Genomic DNA, 25555 nt, shown 5'->3' on the forward strand with positions numbered 1-25555 from the left:
CATTCTATTGATTGAGCAGCCTGGGTTTGACACATCATGTCACAATAACAAGCTTTGTTCCCTTGTGCAGAATTGCTTCACAAAGTGGTAGAGGAGCGCCAGGTCAAAAGCAGCACTCCGAAAAAGCCTTCTGTTTCTTCTGAGCGAATGGAACAGTCATTTAAAAAGGTACAGCACTATGCCATCACTAAGTGTTCTTTGTCATTGCCAATAAAAGAAACCCGACAGAGCCATAACTACAGCACAATGCCTCTCAGAAAATTTGGTTTTGCTCTATCAAGAATGATTTTAAAGTGTTCTCATTCTTGGGAGACTTTCCATTGGTCAGAGTGTAGTCTGTGTGTCATCATTTCAAAGTCAAGTGTCAGCAAGAAAATGAGTTTTTCTCACATTTAAAAAAAAATGCTGCAAATAACCACAAATATTAAGTGTAGGAGTGGAGTAGGGGAAATTGTGAAAGTTACATGAAACAGTAGATAATTCAACTGGATCGAAGCTGTTAGTAGGAAGCACATGTTTGTGCACGCATGCTTTTAAAACCCCTGCATGCGTGAGTTTATATGTTGCTCCCCTTCTGCTTTCACGGCACTGAATCATCAAGAGTGAGGAATAGCCATCTAATTTTGTTTGAAAGGTACCAGGCTTCACCAGCGGGCAGAGTGAGAACCAAATAAAAGGGAAAAATTGCCTGAAGGCACAAACCCAGCAGGCATCCACTGTTCTCTTAAACAGTCTCCACCAAAGATCTAACAAATAGACTAAGTGTTCCTGGTTGATGTCTAGTTAGTGGTGATCAGGGTAAAGGAGTGCCAGTCATGTGTCCATAGAGCCTTGCCAGGCTGTGGGGTTGCCCCCCTCACTTGTTCAGCCATCTACACAGCATATATGCACTGGCTTATATACCCTTGAGAAAATGTCAGTAGTTAGGGAAACCACTGTGTGTACTTACTCCACACAGGTCAAATCAGATACTGGCCTTTCTCCTAGAAATTTTCATTGATAACATATACTCAGTAAAACTAGGTAAACTCAGATTGGCACATTGTTGTTTTCACTAGCAATGCAAGAGCAGTATGTTTTAGTATTAATGGTAAAAATGGTACATATGCAAGGAGAAAAAACCTGAATATGTTGTACCAATGAGGCCCCATATCTCTGATTCCTTCAGATAGAGCAGCTGGAGCGGAGGATGATGTCCCTGGAGGAGGAGACGGAGAGGCTGAGAGAAGAGAAAGAGCAGCTACTTGAGGCTAACGAAGACTTGGCCCACAACTGCCGTAGACTCCAGGCTTCCCTGGATCATCTACGAACCCAGGAAGTTGTCCGTGAAGAGGCAGCACAGGCACAGGCCCTGGCCCAGGGGGAGCGGCATCGCAGCGAGACCATGGCTCTGGAAGCCCGGCTGTCTGCCTCTCAAAAAGAGGCTACCAAGCTTCATCATCAGTTGCTGAAGCTGAGACAGGAGCTGGGGATTCTCAGAGCAGCCAGGGACTTCTATAGGAACCGTGCAGCAGGACCAGCGCGGGCAGGTGGGATCGCCAGCAACATTAACAGCAAGGTCAAATTCAAAACAACAAGGCTCAGAGGTGCATCACGCCAGCGCAGCCACCCAACAGTCAGCCCCAATCAAGCCATCAGCTGGCAAGGCCGCAGCCTCAGTCCCACTAAGGACGAGTGGGAGGACATGAGTGTAGATAGGTAATGATACACACACACATACGCACTTATTCTCACTGCCTCTCGCCTCATTATTTTTAGGTGGTTGGAGTGGAGAGGGTGGGCTGGCTGAATTGTGGGGGGCCACGCAGCATCGAGGGGACAACGTGCATATGCAAAGCGTAAGCAAATGGGTGATTGAATTTCATTGTCTGTCTAGTTGGTATTCAGGAGCCAAAAGAAGAATGCGAGCAAGAATGATAGAGAGAAGGAGAGAGGAGGGGGAAACTACTGTCAGATCCTTTGAAATATCCTGGGACGCCTTGCTTGGAGCTTATTGACTGAAATTTGCATGCAAAATTAGCCACCTATCCACACAAAGTTGAACCAATGCCAGAAAAGCCCAGGGATAAGGGGGCCGCCAAAGCCTTGATACCTTCCAGTGATGCCATTTTCATGCACTAGTCACGCTACCTCGAAATTGACAGTTTGGCAGTTTGATTTAATTTACCGGTCCTTTGCATATTCACTAACCCCCCCTTGACAGCACTAAGGATCCCCCTGCAAGTACCAAACCCCCCACCCACCTCCTCCACCAGTACACACACAACCAAACATGTATGAAACCCCACCCTGTGTCTAGTCATGTTGGTTATCTTGTGGCATGTCAATTCACAAATGTGTGTGTGCTACTCGTATTTCCTCCAGCCACCCCATAACCCCCTCACAGCACAAACACACATACACACACACACACACACACACGCTTCTCTCTCCTCTCCTCGCCTTAATTTAGTTAGATAAATTTTGAATGACCCTACTCGGCTCAGTACCAGATGTCTAGAAGCTGTTTAACACCCTCTAAATTAAGAACCATCGACAGTAATTATTTCATGTATGTTTTATGCAAAAAAGCCACTGAGCCAACATTTATTGAGTGATGGTCGGAATGATTTGATTTCAAACACTCAGAGCTATCGCTGATATTTATTTCCCTTCACTTTCTCTCCCCGTATGCCTCTTTCTATCTGCTCTCTCTTATGCTCAGCCCTACTAACTCACCATCTCTTCACCAACTAATTCATCAGACTGTAATCCACCCCAGCTCTATCCACATGAGGCCGTTTAACAGGGACTGGGTGCAGCTATGCCCTGCTTTCCTAATGCCTCTCCATGTGGCTAATAAGCAGCAGTCTAATATACGCTTTACCTGAGAGGAAGATCTAAGTGGATTTGTGAAGAAGGGGTCTAAACTGAGATGTTGTCTTATTTAAGGCACCTGTCAACTGATTTGTTACTGTAAAGCCTTCTGCGTCTCTTATCTCACAGGGGTCTTCTTCAGCAATATGTCTGGTAGGCGCTCCTGGAAATACTGTATTTCTACCTAAGGAGGTTTGGCCTAAATAGTGCCAGATAAAGATGTCAGACTCGTTAAGGATACTGACAAGTCTTTGTTTTTCCCCTTTTCTTTCTCGCTGCCTCTGGCTCCCTCTCTCAAGTTTTGAGCTGCTGGAGGCAGATGACTATTTTGAGCATATCAGCAGTTTTGGTAGAGGGCAGGACGAAATGAGAACAGGAAGGCATGGAGAATATCATATTGAATAGTTCTGTTAGAAGGAATAAATAATATGTGTTTATATATTTCATATTTTTGATCACTGACGGAAGACTCTTCTTTACAGAATGGTGAAAAATTATGGGTATGTGAAAAATGTGACAAGGAAAAAACAACATTAAGTTTCTTAGTTAAACGTTGGCCCACCGCAAGCTGCCAGAACAGCTTCAATGTTCTTTGGCAGATTCTCCAAGTGTCTGGTACTGTACTGGAGCGATTCAACATCAGTTCCAGAAGAAAAGATTTTCCAAAACATTGACGGGCTGTGCCTCAGGAGTTTGAGTGGGTTGTTCATTCATTGCAGGCTTGGTGGTCCAATCCTTGGCTCCCCCTGTTCACACATTGAAGTGACCTAATGCCTTGAAGGCAGCTCTGCTGTGTGATGGGTGAATGAGAGGCCAATTGTAACACACTTTGTTCTCTAAGGTAGAAAAGTGCTATATGAGTGCAGTTCATAGGTTTATAATTTATCATGGTGATGGACGGTGTCTGTCCATAGTCTCCTATAGTTATTCAGCTGGGTTTAGATCTGTTTACTACGAAGGCCATAGTTTATGATTCAGATGATTTTCTCGTCCTATATATATATATATATATATATAGCATCTTTCATTTTTCCTTTATTCAGGTTTTTCCTTCAAGTTGTCATTATCTATATTTGACTTGCTTAATTTTGGATCCAGTCTGTAAATGCACAGACATTTGTTTATGTACAGTATGGGTACACTTCACAAAAAGACAAATACATATCCCATGAAGTGTTCCTAACACATCCAGGAGACAATGTTGACGGCCTTTGGATGCAGTTACGAGCACTCTTGTTGACTGATTGGTCTCATGTTGACAGTACACAGGAGGTGACAGGATTCAATGTATCATGCTAATTATAATATTATGTTCAAATTGATAGTAGGTTTAGGTTCATAATTGTATTCACAAAGCAAAATTTTAGTCAGACTGATTTTGCTGTCTCACACTGTAGCACTAGTGGACAGCATTTTTCATGAAATGCATGTAACCCTGGTCTTAGTGGTGGTGATTAGTGATCCTCAGCAAGTCCCTGTGCTCCTTCCAGACCAGGTTTAACCCTAACTAGCCCCCAGCCTTGTCATGTTCCAGTTAGATCCTCTCTCTGTGGTCTTTACCTCTGCTGCTTCTCTCAGGCCCCACCTTAATAAACCCGCCAGCGTAAATGTCACTGGCTTCCACCTTCACGTCAAAGGTCGCTGTCAATAAACCTGTGTGTGTCTGTGAGCGTGTGTGTGTATGTGTATGTGTGTGTCTCAGGAAGCCCTTACCGTGTGTCCGTCAGATGCAACTTTGCTTGGCTCCGCTCAGCCGTGCCTCTCACACACGTCTGTCACACACAGAGGGCTAATGAAGGCCACAGCCGCTCTCATACATGTTGATGCATTCACCATTAGCAACAGACACTGCAGCTTTTCACTTAATTTACACCCACATTTACACTTCCAGCTCAGAAATTGGATGGGACATTGATTTTCTGTTGGAAGGAAGGGGGGTTGAAATGCACATATTTTTGCTTGATGTCAACTAAATCAACCATAAAAGGTAAATTGGATTTTTGTCCGTGGGTGGTACTTTTAGAACCAGGGTTGTGGGTTCAACTCCTGGCCTGTAACAAAACCTCCTCACCTTTCTCTACAGTGACAGTGGTGAAGAGTACTCGGACAGTCTCAACAGTGTGCACTTAGGGACAACGGCTTACAGAAAACACACTAACAGAAAGGTTGGTTTTCCCTCATCTTTTAATTATTTTTGGATTAAAAAAGGAATAAACTTCTACAGTCAGACTTTAACACTTGAGTAATGTGTATATTCCCTTGCAGACTACTTCTGCAACGTTTCATATTTTATGTGAATAGCCAGCGTTTGGATAGTTTGAGAGTGCCTACAGGTTTTGTTTAAGTTGGTTCATGCTTGTTTTAATAATGCCATGATTCCAGTGCTGTACGACCTTCATAAAGACTATTCCTGAATCCTCAAAAAGTTATTCCAAACTATCACTCAGTTATTGAAACATAAGCCTTATCAGTACAGTATAAAAAACGTACGTCCTATCCTTCATTTCTAATTAAATTTTTAAAAATGGGTTACAATGTGATATTCAGCATAGTAGATTGTATCTAATGTATTAAGAAAGAGTCAAAGTTGCAAGCTTAACTTGTGACAATTTAAGTCATATTCCTATGTGCACAGTTATATACAGCTACATTACCATAGCCATAGAAACAAGATGGATTAATGACCACTCTAGTGACATTGAAAACTAAGACCATGTTATATTTTATTTCACCTTAAACAGTAATTTAAGGAATTTACTTCAGATTCTGCAGATTTATTCTGGCAGGATGATTATCAGAGTTGTAGGGAAGGAACTGTTTTTTGTGGCAGATTTTGTTGAAGTTTTTGAGAGGGGATAAGTCTTTTGTTGATGGTGCAGAGAGTATCTTTTTATACTATTGTAACTTTACAGTTGCAGTTAGCTTATATATGCTGCCAATTCTTTACCATAAAGGCACAAAAATAAACAATCAATAGGTAGCATTTTATTAAGGTTTATGTGATTGGTAAGCATATGGATAGTTAAGAGTGTTTCAGTAACTATTTGTTGCATGGTTTAGTCCATGCCGCATTACAATGTTTTTTTAGACTGGCCACTCCCTTTGCTCCTACATTCACAAAGGCTTTCCCATGTGCAGTAGACGGTGTTCCTTCTTTTCCATCTCTTCTCACCACCATGAAATCGATAGGCTCGAGCCCTTGCTCTTGTCCACATCAAACCACTTCACAGCAGGACATGGCAGCTCCAAACCCCAGAGAGATATGTCCGTCAAGGAGAGAGATGAGGAGAGGAAAGAGGGGGACCTATAAACATATTCTGTCTTTTTCTTTCCAGGAGGAGGGGAGAAAGGTAGAAGGTGGGGAGGGAGAGAGGCTTGTTGTTGTACATGAAGCCAGGGAGCTGTCAGGGCCCTTACTCTCAGATCCCCTTTAGCTTCCCCACTCCAGCTTTGCTAAATGTGCCCATCAGCTCCTCCTGGGCTCATCGCCATGACAGCCCCGGCCCCTCACGATGTGCTATGTCACAAAGCAAAGGGTTCATCTCCTCTCTCCTCTCTGCAAGGCACCGTGTGATCAAACCTGGCACTGATCAAATCCTACCTGACCCCCATACAAAGGAAACAGGCAGAGAGGAAGGAGGGGTGCGTTGGGGGGGGGGGGGGGGGGGGGGCCTTCTTTGATGTCACTACAAACGATGGTGCAGTAGGGAGGTGTCACACATACACACACACACGCATACACACTTATGAGTAAAATTGACTATACACTCACACACACGCGTCATACTGTAGGAGTGAATCAGGGCTTTCAGACAGTGATTGAACAAAGACGGCATTTGCAAGCATCTGTCAAAAGTAATATCCGTGCTGAGAAGCGTTCAAGTTGAAGTTGGTTGAACATGCTCAGGTGAATTATTAAAGCACAGGGTGATTTGTCTTGTCGCGTTAAACTGTGCACACCCTGTGATCATGGTGTCATTATGAGCCGCGTTTCAGGAAGCACAACATGTCAACCGGTTGTGTTACATTAAACAGCTGCTTTTCATCACTGTCTCTGACTTTTCTGTTCCTTTAGTCCTACAGGTATGTACTGATTCCAGGTACAGAAGTGCCGGCAGCAGAATCTAACAGAAAACAACCTGATGTTCTGGCCCAAGGTAGCGTAAGTTCTCCTTTTTCACACCCATGCAAAACTACAAAAATCTAATCGACTATTAATTGAAGCAGGAAGAACACTCAATGTATGCACATGCTGTCGATCGGAAACAAGTATTTCAGAAGTTAACAAGCTTTTTTTTTTTTCTTACAACTTATAAATGGAGAACGTTAATCATTCAAATTGTTAAAAATATCACAGTTTTCACTCGCGCATACACAAAGACACTTTCACATATGCCTGTTAACTCCCAGCAGTAGCTTCTAAATAGGGATTTGGAGTTTTTCTGTGCACTTGTCAACTCTGAGGCGCCTGCGTGTACTTCCTCCTGTTAGACGATAAACAGCATGAGCCCTGGGAACGAGGGACGAGAGAAGAAAAAAGGGGGCGGAGGAGGAAGAGGATGCTGATAAAGGCCCAGCACTGCTCCTCCTCTTCTCTGCAGCAGCGCATAGAGTCCCTACAGCGTCACATTGACATACTGCGAAGTGCCAGGAAAGATGCTGTGCTTTCAGCCAAAGAGCTGCGGAGGGCCAATGAGAAGATCACGGCACAGCTCAACTCCCTTACTGAGAAACTCTGCAGCAGCAAGCAGCTCACACAGGTAACTTGGGAAAAACAGGGAGATGGGTAAACAGGAGAGCCATCTGTGAGTGTATGGAACTTTCTTATTTTTCTGTCTTTGTCTTTCTTTTTGTGGTTCTTTTGTATTTGCTGGGGGCTGAGAGTGCAGCTGTAACAGGTCCTTTGCCCTTATCATGCTTAATAAGTGTGGTTGACAGGCTTACCCTCATCTGTGGAGGTCAGGGCCTCGGAGCAGAAGAGAGGCGGAGAATCTCTCTCTCTCGTTCTCTCTCTCTGACTTTGCTGTTGTCTCATCCTGCTGAATGTTTCAACAAGCCAGTTCTCCACAACGATCTGTCACAAGCAGTTACATTTCTCCAAATATGTGCATCCATGTGCACAGACACACACAAGGTGACTGTTTTTCATAGAGTCCATTGCCACACATCCATTTAGTTATTTAGTACCCGCTTCCAGGTAGGAAACTCTCAGACTTGGTATAGACTATAAATAAAACACTAAACACTTTGGCCCCTAGACAGTATCTTTCTTGTCAGGGCCTCCTTGTACACACTAACATGAACACACAAATACACACACACCAACACCAAGACAGACACAATCGTTAATCCTACAGGCAGGAGACTTGTTTTGGTGAACTCAGACATAGCAGCAGCTACCAAAGACCAAATGTACGCCTGATTAGGTGCCTTTGTCTGTATATTTACTGTGTAGAATAGTGCAGATACAGTATAGTGAATACACACAGGTACAGCCCTCATAGTGTTGTTAGCTGGGAAGTGGCCCTTGTGCTACCACCCAGACATCTGATTGCCAAGGCCCAACGAGACCTTAGACTCAGACACAGCAGTAAAGGCGAGTGTATACTGTTTGTTTCCTCCTTTCTCCTGCAGTATTAATGCCACTCCACCAGAGAAAGTTGGAGCTGACTGACTGGCCAAAGCCAGGTCTTGTTGTCCTCTCTGGACAGGGCAAGAGGTGATGGACTTCGGGCTTGTTCCAGCCGGTCCTGGCCAGCTCTCCAACTAAAGCTCTCTGCTTGTAATTGGCTTAGGACAGCCTCCACAGGGGCCATCATGTGAGAAGTAGCATGGCAGTTTCACAGAAACTTGTTTGTGTTGCTCTGTCTCCTGATCCTTTGGCCACTCTGTCCTTCCCTTGTTGCCTCCTCCCTTGCCTCCTTCCATCATTAAGTCATATTTCCTTATTCCTTCCATTCTTCTTTGCTTTTCCCTCTGCTCTTTTTATTCCTTTTACTGTAATTTTTATGAGTTGTCAATGTCTTAAAAAATTAATCTAATAACTTATACTTTGTGGCCCTTAAATCTGTAACATGAGGGTAGAATAAAGCAGAAGAGGTGTGATGTGCTTTAGTGGAACATGCGTTCAACACCGTGGTGACACTTTCATTATTCATTCACCACTACGAGCATCACCATGTCCTCACATATGTCTCTGTTAGTACCAGAATGTACAATGACTCTCAAACCCAAACTACAAAAGTTTGTTGATGCAGGCTTTTTTCCCCTTTCCCAAAGGATGATTTAGATGTATTACCTACCATTATTTGTAGTTTTGACCATTATTGCTTTTGATTATGGCAACATTGTTCTCACCAAAGTAATTGTTAACAAGCAGTCAGCCAGCCAGCCAGATAATCTAAACCACTTTATTGGAGGTAAAACCAATGTTAAATCTGATCTTAACTGTTTTCTCTCCAGTGTTTATGACTTAAAAACAGGTGGGAAAAAAAGTTTTGCCAGGATCATTTTTCTCAGTTACTTTTTTTCATCTGTGGAAACAGGTGAAGAAAAAAGTTTTGGCTGGTGTTTTTTTTTTTTTGTTTTGTTTTGTTTTTTTGGCTGGATCATTTTTCTAAGCGTTTAGTGTTATAATACTCATTTTGGCCACAACAGGCTGAAGTGCACCACTACCCCATGTTCTAAATAGGACTAAAAGCATTCATGTTTTCTTCCAGATGAGTTTTTAATTTCTCCATGTACTCTAAACACATGGCACATATATTGTGTGCTAGCAAGTTATGTAACATTACTGTCATGTCTTTCTTTTGGCTAGAAATGTATTTTAATAGGTGCTAATCTGCTCTTAGCTTTAGCTGTACTGACATTAGCCCACCAGCTAGTGAGTGAAATACCAATTGTTCATGGTGACCCCACAGCTACAACCTAGGTTAAGTCGACTGCATAGCTAACTTTAGTTTACTGTAACATTAGTCACCCCTTTTGAGTGGGATGTTTTACCAATAGAGATTTAAAAAAAAAAAACAAAAAAAAAAAACCTTATGAGTGGGACATTTGGACACTTTCTAAGGGAATAGGATAATTTTGTACTTTTAAAGAGTGCAGGACTTTTGTCTCCCCCCTCTGGCAATGAGAGTAATTATAAAAACACTATCAACAAGTGCTTACGTTATAGGCTCCACCATAGCCTAGTCCATTGCTATTGTTGTGGCTGTAAAATAGTGGATAAATTGTTTTGAGTGTCACACAACCCCCGTGAAATGACTCATTTCAGTATCAGAGTTTGATCCATTCGGTCTGATAACATTTGGAAAGTCTAGAAGAGCTGCATGATTAAATGATTTTATCCCCATTCAAGTTAGCAGAGTGCTAACTGGAAATTAGCCAGCCCTGCTGGCAGAGGGCTGTAATGTGCATGCTCTGCCCATAGGGCACGTGCAGTATGCATTCATCCGGCCATCCTGGGAATGTCTAACCTGACACTAGATTAAAAACATCAGTATACTGTGAAATACAGAGAAATGTATCTGTACAGAGAAATTTATCTGGCTGTGATAGGCTTGATTAGCATTGTGTGGACAATGGAACCTTCAGGTGTGCTTGGACCCTTGAGTTGTGCACAATGTATTTTTCCTATAGATTTTATCAAGAGAAAGAGTGATTCATTTAAATGAAATGACTCTACTCCATTCAGCAATAATCTGATAAACAGGTTGGCATCTTGCATGGTAGCCTCAGTGTATGAACGTGCGTGTGAATGGGTGAATGTTGGCATGTAGTGTAATCTGCTTTGAGGGGTCGGAAGACTAGAAAGGTGCTTTATAAATGCAGCCCATTTAGCTAAAATTGGGTCTTTTTAATGCACTGCACATCGTACAATCATCACTGTGTTTCGCATAAAAGTATTCATGAGGTAAGACTAACAACACATTCTTATTTACTCTCTGAGTACTTTCATCTGCCAACAAAATCAAGATTAGCTCACTGCTCCAATATGCTTGGATAGCTTGGGTCATACTTTATAACACCTTACCTACTCAGAGGTGATCAGGTTTCAATTTCTCCCCAACATTGTGTAGGTCTCATTCTGCCCTCTGTGAAACAAGACAGCATCATTCAAAGTCACAGTTGCTGATACTTAAGTATTTTATTCATTAAATAAACAAAGCTTATTAATCTTACATGGCCGCCTCCTTCACCGACGTGGCTTACATCTCTATAGGATGGAATTGTTGGACCCATAAGTCAAATGTTGGACTTCCCACTGGAATATTAAACAAACAAAAATGAGCTGACTGGCCTCAAGGGTGATTTAGATTGGTCTAACTCATTGGTTCTCAAAGTGGGGTTCAATTTTACTAATATTCTATTCACTAGGAGTTAGCACAATGTATAAGAATGACTATTGTGATCAGAGGTCTCACTCTCTCCACAGTTATCTCCCCACCTATAGTATAGACAGTAGGCTTGGGTGGTATCTGTTTTTTCATACCTTCCTGACATTTCACCAGGGTATATGGTATATGATAAAAAAAACAAAAAACGTAAAAGCTGACATTGTCTAACCTACAATGCTGTGTGTCTAATATGCAATTAGCCTACTTAGACTCAGACAAATCTTGCTGTGTTTAAATACTTATGACCCATAGAATAATGAATAGATACTAAATATACGCCCTTCTTCCATGGTTTCTTGCTGGTGGACCCAATGACACTTGTTGCTGTGGCAAACACCAACACATTAGTGGGCTGAACGGAGATGATGTGTGGATGGTGGTGGCAGACTAACAGTTGAATAAAATCAAGTAGTATAATCATGTAAACTGCTTTTGTAGTTGGAAGGAGTCATCTCAAGATAAAGTTATATGTGGCAATATTTTCATGATTCCTCATAGGGCTGTTGCAGAGAAGAAATTTCCCCTGAGGTGATTTAGGATGGCTCAACAGTGCGTTATGCAGTATTATTTTTTTCTCCTTTTTTAGTGAAAATCGAGGTATGTTAGTCTGATTATGCGTCGGCCGAATTGAGCGGCAGTACCTTACGAACGTGGAAAACACTTTAAATCGTGTCGTGGCAGGAAAAAATGTTGGCCGACAGTCGAGTCGACACTGGACAGGAGGAGCCGCCAAACATTCAATACACACACATTGAAGTGTAAAACAAGAGGGGCCCAGCCTCATGAAAAAAAAGAAAAAACATGAGCATAGCGGTTGTGGTGGTTGCTTGCGCAGTATTGCAATTTTGCAGTTATCGCAACAGCCCTAGTCGCCATCATTCTCAGTTGCTTGTTCCACCAGTAGAGACAGACTTCTGGTGATGTGTGCTGTGCACCACAATACATCACCTCAATACAGCATCTCCTTATTAGTTTAATAGAAAGAGGAGTGTCTATATTTTTGACGGTAGTTAACATCACACCTTCAGGATTTCTAAATACTCTTGTATACCGTAATACCTTGATATTGCCCAAGCCTAATATCCAGTTATTGAATTCTCTACTAAATCATATCTAGCAACTATCTTCTCAGATAGGGATTCATGGGACAAAAATCTTATCAAATGGGCGTCGACGGCTTGTTACATATCAATTTGGGGGTCCTTGATATGAAAAGGTTTAAGAACCTATTGTCTAAGTACGAAAGGTTCAACTGTCAACTGAAGGACTGATTAAGAATAAACATCACACTATAATTGCAATATTCAATAAACAGCATCCAATTCTATATCATAAATATGAATAATTAATTAAGATTAATTTAATCTTTATTGGTAAAACATCCAACTCATAAGTGGTGAAGTGTTTCTGTTACCATGACTAACGTTACACTAAACTAATGTTAGCTATGCAGTTGACTTAATCTAGGCTGTAGCTGTTGGTTGACCATGAACAATATGTTTTTCACTCGCTAGCTAGCGGGCTAACGCATAACATTAGATTAGCACTGCTAATTAGCCAAAAGAAAGACATGACAGTATGTTACATAACTTGCTAACAATATATGAACCTTGTGTTTAGAGTGCATGGAGAAATTAAACTTTATTTGGAAGAAAGCATGAATCCTTTTAGTCCTATTTAGAACATGTGTTAGTGATGCACTTCAGCCTCTTGTGGTCAAAATGAGTATTACAACAACAAACAGAAAAATGATCCTAACAAAAAAAAAAATTCCTTCAACTGGCAAAACTTTTTTTTCGCACCTGTTCTTAAGTCTTAAACACAGGAGGGAAAACAATTTAGATCAAACTTAGAAAAAGGATCACCAGATTTTGTTTCTCACTTGCCTCTCAGGACTTCCGTGAAAAAGTGAGTACACTGAAAATGTTGGTTAAGATCCCTCATTGCACAGGGAAACTGTGTGAACCCACAACTACAGTAGAGTCTGTAAACTCTGATGAATGTTGACAACAAAGTTTGGAAATCATTTTACTATCCACTTTTGTTTTGTCTGGCTAACATGAAGGTTTGATTATCTGACTGCCTGTTTTTCTTGCACTGTTAGACTTCTTTTTAGTAATGTTGCTACATTCCTAGATCTCAGCAATTTTATACAATCTGAGTACAATGTTATTATTACTGATAGGAATGATGTCTAGAATCACAAAAAATAAGATCCAAGCTGTAATAAACCGGAATTATTTCTTAAGGTGCCATAAGAAGCTTAAAAAACTCAGGTGACAGGTGAAGCATCCCCTTTCTATACCTACAAAGCCTAGCTCCTGACGAAATGTGCTAGTCATGCGTATCATCCAAATACAGGATCATTTGGTTGCTTGGATTACCTCACTCAGTTCTTGCCTCCTCGTTTACTTGACTTCGCAGTGTACTGTGACATCGCCCACGTTTCACCAGCCTTATCTCTTTAAGTGTGGAGTGTCCTTCCCTCCTCTTTCATGTAAGGGGCTGGGATTATCATAGGATTAGGGGGTGCAGCGTACATAACTGACTGAAAAAAAGCTCCAGACATAATTTAAATTTTAATGATAGTTGCACCACATATCACATAAAAAGTTTGGCCAACAGGATGAATGCAAAGTGATTGAGGAGCTGGTTCAGTAAGACGTTACACTAGTCTGTTCCCAAGTTGATTCATCTAAAAAGATTCATTGGTTTTTGCATGCATGTGTGACATTCATACATGCTCTTGGGCGTGTAGCTATTTCAGCAGCCTCTGTTTCCTTATTTATCCTGCTAATGATTGAGTATCACTTGGAACAACATCAGTGAGACCACTGCTCAGAGGGGAGCGAGAGAGGTGTCCTCTCTTCCAGCCTAATGGACCACCAGTATATCAGTCTATGTCAGTGTCATCTCTCACCAGGGCTGAAAATGGCCTGTGAAATCAAAGCCTGTCTTACAGGAAGTGTCATCAATGCCACTCTTAATTCGTGCAGCACCGCCACCGCATCCATAGCCCTACTTCATTCATTCTCTACTCCTCCCTCTCTCTCCATCACTCCTATTTCTCCCTCCCTCCTTCCCTCCCTGGGGAAATGGCTTGCGCGTCTTCAACACAGCAGAGGAAACCTAAAACAAGAGGGATTCTATTAAAAGGTGTCAGCCAGCAACCAGATATCAATAACCTCCATGTATGCAGAGCAGAGAGCAACCCACTGGGAATCTGTGGTTTCACTTGTTTATGTGTGTGTGTGATCCAGCATTTACCCCATGTGTGCAGCATACATCTTCATGTATCATGTCTCCTATTTGTGCCATTAAGCATTCTTGATTTTTATGACACCAGATCAGTTAATTGTGGCAGTATTGAACCAAACCTACATAGACATGTTTTTGCCCTTTATATTTTCTTAATAAACAGACAAAGAGCTTTTTTGAGCTTCATCACACACATGTGGTTAAAAGCGCTCACCTCAGATGCTTTTGTTTAGAATCACTGATACACTGTACATTGTACATGATCAGCTAGTACCATTATCGTTCATCACTCTAAACCCAACCGCTCACCAAATGCTGAACTCCCTCTGTCCCAAAGTGCTCTCTGATTCTGCAGGATGGCTTTATTATGCATGCCAATCACAGTGAGAATTAGGCCCTATTTACCGGGCAACAGCATCATCTGTCTCCTAATTAGCATAAAAAAAGAGTTTTATCACAGACGAGATATTAAAGCGGAGCCCACAGCTCTCCAGTGGATAAGGCATACAGTATTTCAACCATACTGTGCTTACTCTGCATCTGCCTTTATCATATTCATGTAATGTGAATTTAGAGTAAAGACTTGTGTGTTAGTTAGAGGATTTATTTTCTTACAACCTAAGGCAGAGAAAGCTGGGTTTTGGTTTGATTGAAACGTCTCTAAGTGAACATCGATTCACATGGCAATATATCATATCTCTCATTACTTTTTAACTCTCACCATTCCATAACACAAATATAGGTTTCCTTGGTTTAATAACCAGTAGACACAACTTTTGTTTTTAGTTGTGGTATCAGCAGTAATCTAGCCCACCAATTCTGTCTGTCGGTCAATCTGCAGAAGCTGACCTCTGACCTGGCTGGTGTGGAGCAGCAGAAAAAGGTTCTGGAAATGGAGCTGGAGCAGTGGAGGCAGATAAAGTTCCCCCAGCAAACTGCACCACCACCAGCAGCACCAACAGCACCCGTACATGCAGAGTGCTCCTGCCAGGGCAAGGCCATGCCCGCCCCGGCTAACCCTGCCCTCCAAGCCCTGGAGGCTGAGGTCAAACAACTTCAAGCCAAACTTAAGGTTAGTGGTTGTAAGTTACGTGTAGAGCTCCCGGGTTAATGAATTGCCCTCATGCTTTGTCTTATTGTGCACGCTTTATGAGATAAATCTCTTAATAGGATGATGGTATTAAGGATTGTGTTCATTTCCAATTTTGTGCACTATGAAGCTTAAGTGGGTAATACCATAAATAACAAGGGCACTTTTGAGAGCATTAATGCAGTATAGTCATACAGCACAGTGGTTACCAGAATATGCACAAAAGTAAGAAAATATGATTTATTAATGTTGCACATTTCAGTTTAAATTCCCTTTTTGATACTCATGCTGTACCAAACAGTGTTTTTGAATTCACACGCATCTAAGTTTTTTGGTTAGAAAAAACATTTCCCTGGTGTTTTATCAAACATCAATATTTCTGAGTCACTTTAACATCTCACTGGTTTGAACAGCCCTCAGTCCTTGAGGAGCTTAGAAACTCTGAAAGAAACTCTGTCAAGGTTTTACTCTCAAATCATGTAGCGTAAAAAAAAACAAATTCTTGAGCCTTTCAATTTACACTTAACATCACCTGAAATTGCATGTGATTTCGACATGAATTAGCATTTCTTATCATTTGATCTTATTACGGGGTACCTGTCAGAAAGATGAGAAATGGGGAATAACAGTAGAGACGTGCCCTACATCATAGGGAATGAGGCGTGAGTGGTACCACAGTATTATCACCCTCTCCGCAGCCAGCTCATCAGTGTCACCGAGCAGATTGCTGCTGTCGTTACACACAGCCGAGGAAGTCATGTCAGGTGACAGCAAAAGGGAGAGGCGAGGGATGCGCTGTGGGGGTGCATGCACTGAGTGAGCGCATTGTCAAAAGCTTGTACTGGTACAGTTCCCACAAGAGACACGGGACCCTTTAAACCAAAGTGAACATGTACATTCATATATCCATCAATCTCATGATCAGAAGCCAAGCTGTCGTCATGAGCCATATGTATCTTTTACTGCTGAAGAAAAGAGTAAAGCACAAAAGTGGTGCAGTTTACAAAAATCTCACCAGTATCTCTAGTTTAAATGCAATAAAAGCATCATCAGTTGCTAACAAATGTCCAAATATTCTAGTGTACGGAATATTTCTGGTTAAACAGCAGTTAAATTGTGAAACTTCTTTTTTTCTTGTCATAATGCAGAAATATAAGAGGTTAAAAAATATATCAATATTTTATAAAGATATAAAATGCAGTCATTTTATTAATAATAACAAAATGTGTACAGCTGGATTTTTTAAATTGGTTGGTAAATATATTCAAATATTTTATACACAATCTAAATATACAAATATTTTATACACAAAATATATTAAGTAGTAAAGGTCTAGAAATTATTATTCCTAATTACTCCCCTTATCTCATCCACTTTGAAAAATACTGTTTTCCTCTTAACCTCTTTTAGCACCTTCCACCCTCCCGCTGTAACTATAATGAGGAGGCATGCTGTGCCTGACCTGTCATCAGCTGTGTCGTGAAAACTCTCCCCACCCCCTATCGCACACGCTCAAACACATTAACAAACACACACACCGTGTGCCCTCCCCCCAGAGTGCAAGTGCGGAGGTCACAAGGCAGGTGGCAGCTAACAAAGCCCTGCGAGGCCAACTCCAGGAGAAGGAGGACAAGCTCCGCCAGCTGCAGGACAAGTTAGTCTCACACCTCTTCTCTTCATTAGTATTAGTTCTTTCTCTTTGTGTTTCTTTCTTCCTCTGCAGTACAGCTCTTACTTTGCCTTTCTTCTTCCTGCATCCCTTTCTCTGTCTTTGTCTCTCCGTCACTCTGTCTCTCTGTCTGCATGTTTGCACATTCGCTGCAGCTCTAATCTGTAGTGTTTGATTCCACCATGTGGCAGCACTCTGTCTGCTGCACTCCACTTATGTATGCTTCTCTTCTGCGTGAATCATTTGTGAAATTATGCATGTTCTCATGAGCGGGTGAATAAAAACGACTGAAGGAATTAGTTTGTATGCACATGTGTGTGTGTGTGTGTGTGTGTGTGTGTGTGTGGGTGTCTTGTGTGTCATGTAGTGTGGTGTTGCTTATGTGGGTAGCTGATGTGGAGTGCTGATCAAAGCAGTGTATTGATTGTTTGTGTGCCGCAGGAGGGACCATTTTGGCCCATGACACTGAAACCCACACAGCATCGCTCTGGCCTGTGGGCCACAAGCCCTAATGAGTTACATGGTACACCTACTTTAGCACCCGGTGCATTACACAGTCAGAATGTAAAGCTATAAACAATTCACTCAGGGAAACTATCAAGATTTGAACAGTGTTGTGAAAGTCATATATCATCATTCCGCATTAGGATTTCATCTTTGAACTGAGAGAAAGGTACAAAGAACAACTTGGCTTTCCTCCCCCTCGTTCTCTTTGTCTAGTATGCTGTGTCCTCTGCCTGCCGTTCTCAATAATGCATCCAGGGCATGTGTACAATCACAGTGGGTATGTGTTTGTGTGTGACCAAAACACAGCGGATCACAGCCAGACAGAGTGAACATCCCTCAGCTGAGTTTCCACGACAGCCTCAGCCTCTCCTCAGGCTCTTGTCACACACTCACTCATTCAAGCATACACACACACACACACACATATGTAACTTGCCATCTCTTCTAGCCTACCACTCCATTTGCCTCCATGGAGGGACCCCTTCTCAGAATGAAAGACATGTCTAGACGTCTCTGAAATATACATCTCAGCACACACACAGGGAGCAAGGCTGCTTCGCCTTAAAGAAGAGAAGGGGGGAAAAAAAGAAATGAATTTCAAAGTACACCGGCATGTCCTCAGTCAATATCCGGCACTATGGCCCTGCCTTATTTATGAAGCTGCTTCTTTCATCTTTAGCCCTGTTGTCTATCAGCCACATGAAACATCCACCCGCACTTCATTCTTAACAACATACACAGAAATGTACGCTCTCGCTTGCACATACACTCTTCAGACCACTGACTGTTATCATTACAATACACGCATGTTTGATGAACAATATTGCCAACAAGCGCAGAACAAAGGGAACAAACGTGTGAGTGATCGGGATATAGTTAGAGGCTCTCTTTCTCTCTTTCCACTAACACTCATAAATAGAGATCACACACTCCAGCAGAAGCTCCATATATCCTTCATTCTTTTTTATCCTCTATTCTTTTTGGGGTGCAGAAGAAGAGAACATCTAAAATAAATGTTGTCCATCTAATTGCCATTAGCATTGGGGCAGAGGGAGCTGCTGGGGCTCTTATTGCTGCTCTCCATCTTTAAGTCAACACCAGACAGTCATCTGAAAGGTTCAATATGGGTTTTCTCATTAATGGCCAAATCCATGGGGTAACCAGCCAACCCTACTCCCCCCCCCATCCCCCCACCCCCCCAAAGTCCCCAGGCTAGACTCCTCTCTCATTTAATTTAATGTCACTCCAATAGGACAAGCTCACATTTATTTAGCCAGTCTGCCCTCAGGCATTCATCCACCTAGGGAGACAGGGACATTTACTTACACGAAAGCATTTGCTCTGGCGTTGCTTCATCTGTTTATTTAAAACACACAAACTATGATGCATGTGGGAGCTAAAAAATCCACCACATCTTTGAAATTTAAAAAAAAAAGAAGACAAAATCGTTTTAATTAACTGCATCCTTATGATCTTTATTCCATTTGTTCCGATTCCCTAAGGTATAGACAACCATGAAAAATGCCTGATATTTGCCTTTTATGAAAACAGAATAAAACATGCTAACATACTGAGCCCATTTAAAACAAGGCCTCACTATAATAGGGCTCTGTAGAATGCTGGAATATTAAACATGTCAATACAGCAGGTTATTGAAATAGGAAGTGACACAAGGTGCATTTTGCAACAGTTAAGACATGATGAACAGCTTACAATACAAAGGCCGTGCCTCTCTGTAGGGAAGTATTGTCAGCGTAGTACAGCACACAAACAACCTTTCCGCAACCAAGTCCCCCTGCTGATGTGTTTTTATATATGACTGGTGTAATGCTGAGCTGAAAATAATAAACATTTAAATACTTGATTACAGTCTCTCAAGTAGTGTCACTGCTGATTCGAAATGCCGTTTGTCAAAAAGGACTCCCCAGTCACACTTAGTGCGCCATTCCCCGCCAGAGCACTTGTTCTAATATATGCCAGTTAGAATTATATATGCATCCTTATTTCACCCCCACCACTTACCCAAACAGCATGCCAGTGTATTTAGTTGTCATAATGAGCTGTCATGCCTGATGCACTGCATGGGGACCCTGTGCCTGCCAGCTTCGTGTGTTTGTTTGTGTGTGTGTGTGTGTGTGTTTGTACCTCTGCTATATGTGAATGTTCTTTTGAATAAATGTGAATATCTGTGTAGATACCCATTTATGCTTTATGCCGCGTGTGTGCACGCTCACCTGTATATATGTTTTTAAGGGCGAGCCACACGGAGCGAGATGTAAACATGAAAAGGCAGCTGGTAGAGGATTTGAAGACAAGGCTGAAGTTCCTGCAGGAGATGGAGAAAAGTTACCATGGACAGGTGGAGGAGCTAGAGAAGAAGGTATACATGACACATCACAGCTGCTACAATCATCATAGTATCCAATTAGTTTGATGGTCTTTGTTAGAATCACAGAGGAAATTGGGTATTTTGGTGCTCTGCATTTGTCATAGCCTGAATATTATTGGCCCAATTTTAATCGCACAAGAGGAACGCCAACTGCAAACTGGTAGATCTTTAAGTAAGGACTGTGTGGGCATCTCCAAGCGTGCTTGCTATTTTGGTTCATGTATGTGTAGCAACACAAAGTGCAAAAGGGCACGGTGAAGTGGATAGGTAGTAGGATGTGGTGATTAATAAATACACTCTGTCAGTCACATCACTGGTTTCATAGCTCTGAAACAGCTTTCAATCACAGTAAAGCATCACAGTTGTTCAACAAATGCTAGGACACTTCTTCAGGAAATCATACTGTATTGTGGTCTGGAAGGTGCAGAGTGTTGCGGCATGAATACAAACACACAACAGAGACAACGCTGAAAATCTGCTGCCAAAGCCAGATGGTGTGGGTTTTTTAACAGTTAATTGTTGTACAGTACAATGTTGATGGAAATACATTATTTAAAATGTTGTTGAAGCTGTTTTATATGATTGCATCAATCAGTTCAGTTTGTATTTCACATTGTAAATGATTACATCATATTGTAATTGATGTGTCAGCAGTGTTTGTATAGTGATGCATTTAAGGAATAAAACATGAGATGACAGTTTTGCAAAAAATAAAGCTGGGAAGGAGGCTATGGATTGATGAGCCTCAGTAATGTGATGTATCCCACATTAAAAGAATCTAGAGTTTTATAACCGACCAGTCTGACGCGTGTCGAGGTGTGTATGGTTATTTTGTGTCAGCCTGGTGTCATTCGCTTATAATTTGTGCAGCACTTCTCAAATCAGAGGCTGCAGATTTATCAACATATCTGTCCTGCTGCCTTCAGATGGCTGAAGGCAAATAATGAACTGAAGGAGAAAGTTTTCAGATATTAGAAAGCAGCTGTGGACAACAGATACTTGTAAGAATCACCCATATTGATTTATAGATAAATGCAGACTGCTTTACTAACATTCCTGTTTTAACATTAAATGTACACTACTTTGTCCAGCTTTGTTTTTTACCTTCCTGTTTCCCCTTTGCTCTACTTCGGTACAGGTGAAGACTTTATCAGAGGAGGCCACCAACAGGAAGGCCTTCATTGAATCTCTAAAGAGAAGACTGAGCGTGGCAACTACAGAGAAAAGCCAGTATGAGGCCTCATGTACAAAACTGAAGGAGGACCTGGAAAAAAAGGTTGGAAACGGCCACACTGCCAATTGTCACTGGGATTGAACGATATGGAACATTTGAAATGTTACATCAGCATATCATTTTGGAAAACATTTTTTATGTTTGTTTTGAATCATTTTGTGCCACAGCCTTTGAACAGTAAGAGGCAAGTTCAATACAGTAACTGACCAGTGTAATTAACTCCTCTGTGCACATGCATGGTCAGATGTAAACAGCTTATCTCTCATCATATCAGATCATAGTTTCCATCTATGAAACACTCCAGTTGTAAATTTTCAGCTTTCTTCTTACATACAGTTAATTTAGACAGTTTCATCTTTTTGGACTTTTTCATTTTTTATTGTACAACTTTGAGTCATGGTGGTTTAATAAAACATTTTAAAAAGTGAAAAAATATATACAAATCCAATTAAAGTTATAAAACTGTGAAATTAAATTTAAAAAACATTTAAGACCATGTTTGGGAAAATACTTTCCGTTGACACTTGTATGTTAAGAACTTAAAGCCTACAGTATGTGTAGAATTTTGTGATAATAGCATCTTTAAAATTAATCTGATGACATTAGAATAAAGAGTAAATCCTGGTGAAATTTGGTGCAGTCTATCTGATGCCTTCAGGCCATTCTGGACCCTACCATTAGGTGTCGTCAGAAATTTCCAAATCCTATAATTACTTCAAAACTGGTCTTTAATGTAATTGCCACTAATGTTTCACAGACAGATGCAGATGTTCTACTTTTTGTAGGAAAAAAAAGATCATTTGCTTTCAGCTGACCAGTTCTGCTTGCTATTTTTCTTTACAGGAGCAGCGCATTCATGCCCTACAGGCTCGTGTGGGAGCCAGTGAGCAGGCTTTGGCTGCACTGGAACAGACAGCCACTGAGCAAATGGAGGGATTGACCCAGCAGAGCTCCCATGCCTTGGACAGGCTTCAGAGACAGCTAGGCCAGGCCTACTCCCAGCTGGAGCAGCTTCATTCTTTCATCAAGGTACTGTACTAAAGGGGTAAAGGGATCAAAGGCCATGAGTCCAGACTTTGTACAGTCAAATCATCTAACTCATTTTAAATCGGTATCATATGCCAGCACATCCTTCGCCTTCCAATTATAATGATATCATGTGCGTCCACCACCTGCAAGGTTAGATGTAGGGGTCTCGGTGCATTGCGAAAGGTAAATGAAAACTGGCTTCTGGGACACATAATGTCACCGCCCTCGTGGATCTGTGCCAACTAGATACTGTAGAGTAGGGCTCACCTCTGAGCATAACACCTTCTCTAGGGGCTGGACTGTCTTTTACCAGAGTTGCCCAGGCAGTTGTGGGAATACTCAAGAGCCCCAGTGAAGCGCCAGTGTCTTGCCATTTTCCCCAAAGAACAAGGAGGTTGCCTATATGTTACTATGTCATGGAGATGAAGGCTTGGACTGTTGCTTGTACTTATGTGAAGAACAGCAGTTCAAACTATCCCACCTTCTTTAAGTCTCTGGTTGGGGAGTTCAAGTATCTCAGGGTGTTGTTCATTCTGGAAGGATAAAATGGCAGGAAATAGCAACTGAAATTTGTTACCTTCACAGTTTTCTTTAAGATGAGAAGTTTGGATATCCAGTAGGGGTTCTGAGTAGAGCCATTGTTTTTTTTTTTTGCATTGAAAAAAGCCAGATGAGATGGTTCAGCTATCTGATCAGGATGTCTCCCTGTTGATGTATTTTTGGCATGTCTACTTGGGAGGAGACCCCGGACCCATAACACAGGGTTTACCCTTTACTCATCCCACCTGGCCTGGGGACGCCTCAGGATCACCCAGGAGCAGTATGTGGATGTGGCTAAGACTGCCTTACTTGGCCTGCATCCACCAAAACCACATCAAAAGATGAAGACATGGAATTGCAATGAAATGTGTTATTACGCATGTGCACTTTCTTCTAATGTATAAGGAGATAGAGGCCACCACCGTTAGAGTACAATGTGCCCAGCGGGAATGGGTACTATTGTCTTTGTCTAGGCCTAATCCATCACCCTGAGGTGTGTTTGTGTGTCTTTGTCAGTCTATGTGTGTGTCTGGCAGAGACTGATAAAGACTGTCCATCAACTCTGTTCAGCTGACACCTGTCTATCAAAGGAGGAAAGGGCTTGGCAGAGATGGATAGTGGTGACAGTGTTTTTGCACACACACATAAATCAAGTGGCATATTATAGACACAGTTTAGTGGCAATTTTCCATAGTTTTCCTAAAGCAAGCATTTTCCTTGTACTGCTGAGGAGAATTCTAGGTGGATACGATTATTTTCAGCTTCATTTTCTAACCTCTGATTTCTTTCACACAACTAAACCTCTAACCTTTGTTCTTTTTTGCAAATTTGCAGCCTACACGCACATATACATATGCATACAATCTACATGTAACCTAAATATAGAAGCTGCATTACTTGCGAAAGCACAAACATATAGACACGCGTAGAAATACAGTTCACGTTCATATTACTCCTCTCCTCCATTCCCATAACCTTAGGCTGGTGGGGCCATTGTGTTGTTGTTGAGGATTCACATCATTGTTTGTCTCCCCCTGGCTCCTGTGATCCCCTATAAGAACACCAAGCCCTTTGATTGGACTGCCTGACGTCCGGAGGAGATTTACTCTTGTCATGTATTGATCAGGACCGGAGGGCTGCGCATGTGTGTGTGTGAGTGTGTGTGTGTCTTTATGAGCTTGTTTTTTTGTTCTTTGTGCCTGTATGTGCTGTGTGTGTGTATGTGTGTGTGTATATATTTGTGTGTGGAGATTTTTTTTATTGTGTGCCAGCAAACCCTTTGGCCCATGCACACGCCTCAGGCTGTAAGCACTGCTGTTGAACTGCTAAACAGTGGCCCTGCATGTAGTGACTACTCCACAACACACACACACACACATACACACACACACACACACACACACTGAAGGTAGTTTTCTAGCACAGAATATTTAGGCTGGTCATCCCTGCTGAAAAGTACAAGATTTTGCACAGTTTGTTTAGTATCTTTTTTTCTGAATAGGAATGTATCAGTATTTTTTAATTACTTGAAAATGCTGTAGGTGTGGGAAATGCAGTACCCTACAACTATGATGTAACAACACATTTACCTGTGATTACCTGATATATGTTTCATATACACAACCCATTCTGTGAAAGGCGCCTACACGATTAAACATCCCACTCAAAATTGTAGGCTATCCAAACAATAAACAGCAGTTTTTATAAATCAGTGCCTGAGTAATCTGACAAAATTAAAGCATTTTCTCCTTCCATAATGCTTCTTATGTTTTTGAATGGCCCTTTGTGTCCTCGTGTGTGAAGAGGTTCAGAGGTAGCTAGTTATTAAAGAGGATATCTTTTTAGCTGCTCATTTGATCCCCATCTCCATTCCCTAATCCTCGTCCTGTCTAAATTGGCCCTCTGGCTATAGTGATTGTGGTACTAGCCAGGCTAAGAGCTTTTAGCAAACACACACAGACACATACACATGTACACACACAACACTTTCCATGTATGTATTTGAATAACTCGTGCATGTGTGTGCATGTGTGCACGCTCGCATCCGCACTCCTCCTCCCTCCCTCCCTTTGTCCCTCCCAGGGCTGAGAATGAGTGATAAATTCACCCCTTAATCTCTTTCTGGATTATTCCACATGCAGGGTTTAGGTCAATTAAATGTAACCCTTGACTAGTGACAGTGAATACCTATTAGGCTGTAAATAAAAGAATAGGACCTCCGACTGTTAGTTAATGAGCTGTGTATTCCTTAAGGGTAAACATAGCTCTCACATCACCAAAAAGAGCTAAAGCTGCCTTCCTTTATCAGGAAATGGACAACGGTTATGATTTATGTGCTACTCAGTGCTACGCTGGTTATTTTACATCTACATGGAAGTAGTAGGCCACCTATGAAAATGGTTCTGCAGTGCTGACGATTTGAAATTTAATTGAATTAATCTGGTCACACTTCTGTTATCTAGAGGGCGTTTAAAGGGAATACTAGTCAATTTATGCATACCATTGTTTTCTATTATTTTAATCTATGTGCTTTTTGTATAATGTGCTCGTGTTGGTTTTCTTACATGTCTCCTTTGAATTTCTA

At 41.6% G+C, this 25555-nt stretch overlaps 1 protein-coding gene across 2 annotated transcripts in view; it reads left to right on the plus strand.

The window, feature by feature from the left end:
* Positions 1-25555, plus strand: part of cntln (centlein, centrosomal protein) — a 94370-nt gene that overhangs the window by 52880 nt on the left and 15935 nt on the right. For both annotated transcript variants that reach the window (XM_067584872.1, XM_067584873.1), the window contains exons 15-24: positions 71-168; positions 1169-1698; positions 4940-5021; positions 6932-7013; positions 7348-7616; positions 15355-15585; positions 17160-17257; positions 20033-20159; positions 21307-21444; positions 22246-22431. In XM_067584872.1, coding sequence (XP_067440973.1) covers positions 71-168; positions 1169-1698; positions 4940-5021; positions 6932-7013; positions 7348-7616; positions 15355-15585; positions 17160-17257; positions 20033-20159; positions 21307-21444; positions 22246-22431 — 1841 coding nt within the window. The remainder of the gene's footprint in view (positions 1-70; positions 169-1168; positions 1699-4939; positions 5022-6931; positions 7014-7347; positions 7617-15354; positions 15586-17159; positions 17258-20032; positions 20160-21306; positions 21445-22245; positions 22432-25555) is intronic.

The sequence above is a fragment of the Thunnus thynnus genome, chromosome 3 (assembly GCF_963924715.1).
Source record: "Thunnus thynnus chromosome 3, fThuThy2.1, whole genome shotgun sequence".
Taxonomy (NCBI): domain Eukaryota; kingdom Metazoa; phylum Chordata; class Actinopteri; order Scombriformes; family Scombridae; genus Thunnus; species Thunnus thynnus.